General features: G+C 38.4%; 1 protein-coding gene across 2 annotated transcripts; it reads left to right on the top strand.

Moving 5' to 3' along the window:
* The first annotated feature begins 277 nt into the window (after window positions 1-277).
* LOC311040957 (phospholipase A and acyltransferase 2-like) lies at window positions 278-2,938 on the top strand. Of its 2 annotated transcripts, XM_084051397.1 has the most exons (5): window positions 278-332; window positions 512-644; window positions 831-1,054; window positions 2,492-2,612; window positions 2,751-2,938. In XM_084051397.1, exons 1-5 carry the CDS (start codon window positions 312-314, stop codon window positions 2,756-2,758), a joined length of 507 nt encoding a protein of 168 aa, XP_083907523.1. In that variant the 5' UTR covers window positions 278-311; the 3' UTR covers window positions 2,759-2,938. The 2 variants fall into 2 exon arrangements, with proteins under 2 accessions (XP_083907523.1, XP_083907522.1); XM_084051396.1 differs by having other exon boundaries at window positions 2,492-2,935.
* The last annotated feature ends 4,640 nt before the right edge of the window (window positions 2,939-7,578 follow it).

Below are 7,578 nucleotides of genomic sequence, written 5' to 3'. Positions count from 1 at the left end.
CCTTTAGGATTTTAAAAACGACAGTCGACCAAAGTGCTGCAGAGGTCAAAAAACAATACAACAAAACAATATACAATCAAACAGTATGTGATCAAATTCAAATTAAGCTTGGCTGTGATTAAAAGCCATGAAAAAGTGCTAGTCTGCAAGTATTAAAAGCCTCGATGGACTGGGTGGATCCAATGTGAAGGGGAGGGTCATTTTAGTTCCAATCGGAACCTCTCAGTGGAGAGGGCATTCCAGAGCCTGGGGTTAGCCACAGCAAAAGTCCCTGGTTTTCAGTCGAGCGGTTGGCTGAGTCAAGAAAAGCTATGGCTGCAAAAAACTCTAAGGTTAGGTTGCTATTCTATGATTTGCTGTTGCATTTTACTTACTTATTCTAGCCTACTTATATGTACCTAGCCTCCCTTTCAGTCTTTCTCTTTTGTAACTTATTTAATGCATATATACTGTAGCCTATATTTATTTTGTTGCAATAGAACAGTTTTTCATTTTTATTCATTCTATATAGCCAAACCGCGGGGACCTGATTGAATTCCAACGTGGAAGTTCGATTGGTCCGTTCGAAGTCGATCTGTACTGCCACTGGGCATTGTACGTCGGGGATGGAGAAGTTGTCCATTTGGCACGCAATGCAAACAATCGTGAGTCATTTACAAGCCTGAAATCTGTAGGCATATGGAAGTTTTCTTCAACTCCAGTACAAATTAAATCCAATTCTGGACAAAATAACATTAATTTGAGATGTTGATTTGTTCTGCAGGACTAGGGTTTGGCTAATTCCATAATATTAACAGGAAATCTTTTTATCCCCCCCCACCCCTCATCAGTAACAACCTGGACAGTAAAGAAAGAGAAGCTGGACAAGGTTGCCAAAGGCAGCGAATGGAAAGTCAACAACAAGCTGGACAAAGAAGATCCTCCACGATCACCGGATGAGATAGTATCAGAGGCTAATGAGTGGGTGGGCATGACTGTCCCCTACAATCTTCTGTTCAACAATTGTGAGCACTTTGTCACTTCATTGCGCAACAATGTGCCTGTATCTGAGCAGGTAAGTGGAGGTTCAGTTAATTAAAAACATGTTTTCAGTGAACTCTGGTGAATTAGGGCCAGCTAGTCTGCCATCATTTGTACATTTTATAAACTGATATTAATTTAATATTATGGCTCATTTAATTTGTCTAGTTCATAAGGTAGTCTAATGTTATGCACTTGCCACATCAATATATTTGATCGGTTAATACATAAATGTATCAAAAGAAAGAAAAAATACAGCCTTACAATATAGCATGTAGTCACATTCTGGGGAGAGGATTCAGTGAAAATATCAACAAGTTCACAACATGTCCAGTGCATTGTGAGCAATAAAATAAAGGTTATACAACCAAAATTAATACTTTTTTTTTTACCTGGATTTTCACATTGGTACTCATTATGTCTGTGGTCAGGTCATAAAGATGTAACTGTCAGCTTTATCAGAATCCATTGCAATTGGCTACGATTGGCCCGTTTTTATGGCACAAATCATGGCAGTGTTCAATTGCTGTGAAACGTTGCACCCACACTCCCAGTAGGCCAAGGAAGAACCTCCACCCCAATCGTTCTCAAAGGAATGTTCGTGGGAATGTTATAGACCCCTTAACAGACGACGTCATACTGGCTGCGTGCAGCCAGTATGCGCGCAACGAAACCCATTATATCAGGTCTCGTTAGGACGCGTCTCACTAGCCAACACACACAAGAGGGGGTTGGGGTGTGCTGAAACCAGCGCACCCCGAAACAGGTTGGGAATTGATTGCGTGAAACAATCACCTGTGCGTCCAGGCTCAATGTTAGTAAACAAATAATTGGTCTATGTACTGTATGGTGTACAGTTAATCTAGAGATCATTCATCTGATGCACTTGTGACGTGGTAGTGACCAGCAGTGGTAAGGTCTCTGTCACTGACTGTTGCCTATACAGTCTACATAGTGACGGATCGTCCATTATGTGCAATGACCGACTTCAAAGGGAATCCAACCAATATGCCCATATATGGGCATTCCAATATATGGGCATATACTGATGACATCAGGGATCTCCATATATGGGAATAAAAGGGACAATGACTGACCGGTACAACAGGTACTCTGACAAAGCTCCCGAAAGTATGACCGCGTAGCGGCCCGAACTCTAGATGTGAGGGCCGCGTAGCAGCCCAAACCTCTAGTATATTAAAATACATACATATTTATTCATGTTTGTATTTGACTGTATAATTATAAAGGTATCTGAACAAAATTATGACTGTATAAAGGAAAAATAAGCTCAGATAAGGCTTCAGTCTACACCAGTTTGGAGTTATGATAGCCTACAAATGATTAATTATGATTATTACTTATTAATTATAACTTTGTTTATTTTATTTTACGTGTATTTTGAGTTCAACTCAAAAGCCATTGATAATAAGTCTCTCACTCTATTTTTCCTTGTGTTATCTCCTTGTAGACACGTAATGGAATACTTGCTTTAGGCGTAATGACTGTGACTGCAGCCATGATCGGTGTCGGTGTCGGTAGGCATATCCATGAAAAGAAGAAGAGGGACGTGAGAGTGCGCGTCTCCGTAGGTCCCAATGACTATAATGCATAATAGCCTATAGTACTGTATATGAATCAAAAAACGTGCGTGGAGAAGCAGCATTCAGTTTTTATGCACCACATATCTGGAACAAAATCCCCGAAAACTGCAGGTCTGATGCTCTCAGTTCTTTAAAATCACAGTTAAAAAACCTTTCTGTTTGCCGCTGCCTTTCATTGAGTTTTTTGTAAAAATGATTCACATGCACTGTCATTTCTCTCTTATTTTTGGGCGGTGCAACCGCCCTTATATGTGAGGTTTGGACATCGACCCAATTGCACCCCCCCAACCCTGCGCTGTGATTGGCCACCATTGTACCCCCCTAACCCTGCACCGTGATTGGCCACCATGACTCTATTCAGGACTGTGATTGGCTAGAAACACATGACACATGTGCATAGCCCTATAAATAGGACTATGCACTTTTATGTTTTTTTAAAGTGAATCACTTCCATCACTGTGATGACCACTGTGACCACACCGCCCACTTCACACTGGGTGTGATTTTTCTGTTTTATTTGAGTTTTTTGCTCTGTGTCCTGAAGGTATTATGTAGGAGATATGTTATATAACGAAACAATTGCACGAAGATATAATATATGTACTTCAAATATGAAATGTAATATGAACAACTTGCAATTTAAGTATAAAAAAAGGAGATATGTTTTTCTATTAGATGTGTTTGTGTGAATTCAAATGTCCTTTTATAATGTGTTTCCTCTGCTTAATGTTTTGTGTATAGGCTAAAGCACATTGAATTGCCTTGTTGTTGAAATGTGCTGTATAAACTTGCTTTGCCTATGTGTGATTTCAAAATCTATGGAAGTGGTGTAACGACTGTCGATCATTGTCACAAAAACAGATTACAAATGTAATCATACTTTCCACTGTCACTTTCTGTGGATGTGTTCTGAGCCTGGAGTTATCTTTACAAAATGTCACACATTTGAATAGTGGTAATTGTAATTAAACTTGATATACAAAAACATGAACGATGAGGCTCACACAGTCTCAGTAGGTAATGTAATGTAAGCATTAATACATCAATTAAACAATTATTAATGAGGGCAGACTGAATACATTAATTGGTAACTTGTGGTTTTCAAATTATACCACGGTTAGTACCAGTGGTGGAAAAAGTACTCACATGTTTTACATAAGTAAAAGTATCAATACTGCAATGTAGAAGTACTCTGTTAGAAGTAAAAGTTTGGAATTCAAAATTTACTTGAGTAAAAGTACAAAAGTATTGTTATCAAAAATGTTTGAAAATAGCAGATCTACAAGCTCACAACGCGTCGCATCGCCTAGGTATAAAATAAAGTAACTGGTAACTAAAGTTGTCAAAGAATTGTAGTGGAGTAAAAGTACAATATTTGCCTCAGATATGTGGAGTGGAAGTAAAAGTATAGACAATTGGAAATACTCCAGTAAAGTAAAAGTATCTCACAATTGTACTTAAGTACAGTACTTGAGTAAATGTACTTAGTTACTTTACACCACTGGTTAGTACACAATACTCATACAATATAAGTATGCCCTTTGAAAGGAAACACATTTGTAATATATTATAGTACAGTATATCATTTTTTTCCTGCTAGTTCATTAGTCTATTTGTCAAATATCACTCACTTGTTGATAGGCATGTGATACACAATCACAGGCATGTTTATGGGCAGTTATGTGTCGTTCTTCAAAGAAAGTTTTAGATCTAAACGTGCAAACAAAGTTCCTGACCAACACAACAAATCTGTATGTTCTTATTATATCAGCAGCCTATACATAAAATTGGTTTTCATGGGGGGAAAAAAGCAAATGACTACTGTTGTGCCTTTCCTTGTGGCAATAGAAATGGATCAGTAATATTTTTTATCGTGCTCCTATTTCAGTGTGGATTTTACTTTGGAGTATTTTAACTGCACATTACTGCAAAAGTACTTCATGAAAATCTCCCTAATAAAAAGTACCATATAATTAATATAGTAGTTCAGAGTAGGTCACATGGACAACCAGGACCATGTGTCCTGGTTGTCACATGGTCTAATTCCTATGAGCCACTATAAATAGAGTCACTAACTATAAAGAGAAAACATCACATGGATGCAACTGGGACGTATCATCAGTGTTGTAGCCTGGGGTCACAGGGTGCATTACTTCTGCATTAAAGGGATATTTCACTTTCAAACATTGTGTATGTATTTTTTATGTATTTGTATGTATTTTTTGTTTTTTTGGATGTGCAATGTTTCAATGTGGTGGTGCATCCTTACAAACATGAAACCAGTATGATTGTAAGTAGTAAAGCCACATGGACAATAAAAACAGTAATTACATGTATCACATGTAACAGTAGGTTGCAACAGTGCATAGATATATATACGTAAATACACTGGCTGCTTTTACTCATCGGAGCGATGTGTCAACGCGGTCGCCATGGAAAGCATGTACATAACCTGTATATCTATAGGAAGCAGGTCTCTCCAAAATTGAGAAACAAGCCTTTTGCACACAGAGAGGACCAAACTAGGGCCAAAAATGGAATAGGAAAAAAATGGGAAAATATTCAACGTTTCGGTCCTGAGACCTTCATCAGATAATCTTAGTGTTAACCCTAACCCTGTAAGAGTACCTACTAGGTTAACCTTTTAAGACTGAAATCCCAACAAAGAATCTGGGTTGTGTAACGATTACTGCCCACTGGGAGGTGAGATTAGTGTCTCTACACTGTCTGTCCACTGTCCAGCTACCATGAAACCAATGTACAAGAATAAAGTTAAATCATAGATGAGAAAGAAGTAGAGAAAAAGTAACATTATGACGTGTAAATAACACACCACCCCCCTTATCCCTTCAGGGGGTTCTGGTTATAATGGAAATGTAAACAATAAATAAATAAATCACAGAACTTCATGAGTTCTGGAAAGTTCCATTCGCAGTCAAAAAGAGCCATACAGTAAGTTGCTAACACAGCCAGAAACATGTGCAGTGTAGACAGTCAGCTGGGGGCAGCTAGATGATTAGGACATTATTTTGGGGCCCCCAAAGAGACTTTGATCTGGGCCCCCAAAAACCGTGTTCCTTTCATATTAGGTCCTAGTTGTTCATTTGTTGTTAGGAATAATTTCCCCTCGGGTCAAATAACTGAGGTAGTAAGTGACTTTTAGGTCGTTCAATGGATAGTATCAATGGTTAATGGATCTAACTAGTGCAAATTTTGCATTGCACAATTGCATTGTTCAATTCTTCACAATAGACAGCAGAGGGCGCCCTCAAAGCACTATTAACAGCAAGGCCTGCTGTGGTCTGTCTGCAAACCCCATAATTACAGTTTGAAGGTTGGGAATGATTACTGGAGTACCTTCATCATCTGTTTACCTCATAAAGCTTGGCTTTAAGACGGCAGTTTACGGTTACACTTCTACATATATCCCTGGACAAGAGCATCAAGTAAATGCCTAAAATGTAGGCTAATGGACTTTTATGTGGTAATAGTATTATTTATGAGGTTCCAAAAGCCCATTTAGTATTTTGTGTCCCCGATTTGTTGGTTTGGCTTGCCTCAATAGCCTACTACACACAATACTCTCATCCAAAGACTTTTGAGTGCCTGTCAAGGGCACCTCAATACTGTCACTTTCACACTTAGAGGATATCGAACCTGTGAACTTCCAATGTTAGGATGATGTCTCTAAATTAGGACATCATTCAACCAACAGGATTTACGTTATCTTTCCCTACATATACTGCATAGCTATGATCCCAACATTTTGCATCATGGATGGATGGTACAAGTACAATGAATATATAATGGGCAACCAAAATAAATACGAAGAGGTTTGTCACATGGTCATGTCAAATTTATGTATGCTATTAGAGGTGCGTGTGTGTGTGTGTGTGTGTGTGTGTGTGTGTGTGTGTGTGTGTGTGTGTGTGTGTGTGTGTGTGTGTGTGTGTGTGTGTGTGTGTGTGCGTGCGTGCGTGTGTGTGTGTGTGTGTGTGTTTCAATGTAAATGATTTGCGTTTTTTGCATCCAATTTAATAATTCGATTTATTGTGTAATTTCCAGTTCTACAGGTGTATTTCTGATCAGTGTATTTCTGATCCAAAGCATCTCTGAAACCTGATATGATCTCACACCTCTGGAATTGCATTCTGTGTGCATGAAGGGACATTATCAAAGGGTGCATCAGAAGACGTTCTTTCTTTCTCCAAAATGAATAAAGTACAATGTTGAATCTTTTACCTTAGTGGCCCTAAAGGACTACTGTGGAAATACTGTCAAGCTTTTGACATATGTACAAATAGTCATGTGTATACATTTATGTTAATAAAAACATCAATCGAAAAGGTTCTCAACCCCAGCACTTGTGTCAATGTATAGATACTTCTGGTCAAATATTACTGTAGTGCATATGCTTTTCAAAGTACTTAAGTATTCAATTGTGCGAATTACAAAGCACATTTTCTTTTAATATCAATGCATTGCTGTATTGAAATATACTGAAAAATGGAAAAGTGAAAATAGCAGATCAACAAGCACAAGTGTTGCGATGCAATGTGTTGTGAGCTTGTAGATCAATTATTTTTGTATGTTTGGGTCCTGGGGGACCCTTTTTAGAAATAGTAGTGGGGTCAAAAGCACAATATTTGTCTATGCCATGTAGTGAAGTGAAAGTCATAACCTACCAAAAAACAACAAATACTCAAGTGAAGTACAGATATGTGATCAAGTACAGTAAGTAGTAAATGTACTTCGTTACTGTCCCACCACTGCTGTTAATGTTTGTGAAAAGGCCCTTCGGAGCTGCATTGCTGTGACAAGGGGATCGTCGGTCGTCTAATTACAGCAGTGATTAACACCTTGCCAAGCATCTCTTCACGGGCTGCTAGGGCCACAGTGTTTAGTTTACAAGCTATAACACCGTATAAATCTTTAAACAGATCGTTTGGATCAC

The sequence above is a fragment of the Gymnoscopelus microlampas genome, assembly GCF_963454915.1.
Source record: "Gymnoscopelus microlampas genome assembly, chromosome: 24".
NCBI classification, from domain to species: domain Eukaryota; kingdom Metazoa; phylum Chordata; class Actinopteri; order Myctophiformes; family Myctophidae; genus Gymnoscopelus; species Gymnoscopelus microlampas.
Note: the sequence above shows the minus strand (reverse complement) of the source record. Positions and strands in the feature narration are given on the sequence as shown.

Coding starts and splice junctions, on each gene's coding strand:
- LOC311040957 (XM_084051396.1), top strand. CDS start 312: ATGGCTGCAAAAAACTCTAAG. Junction 333..511: donor TGGCTGCAAAAAACTCTAAG/GTTAGGTTGCTA, acceptor CATTCTATATAG/CCAAACCGCGGGGACCTGAT. Junction 645..830: donor GGCACGCAATGCAAACAATC/GTGAGTCATTTA, acceptor ACCCCTCATCAG/TAACAACCTGGACAGTAAAG.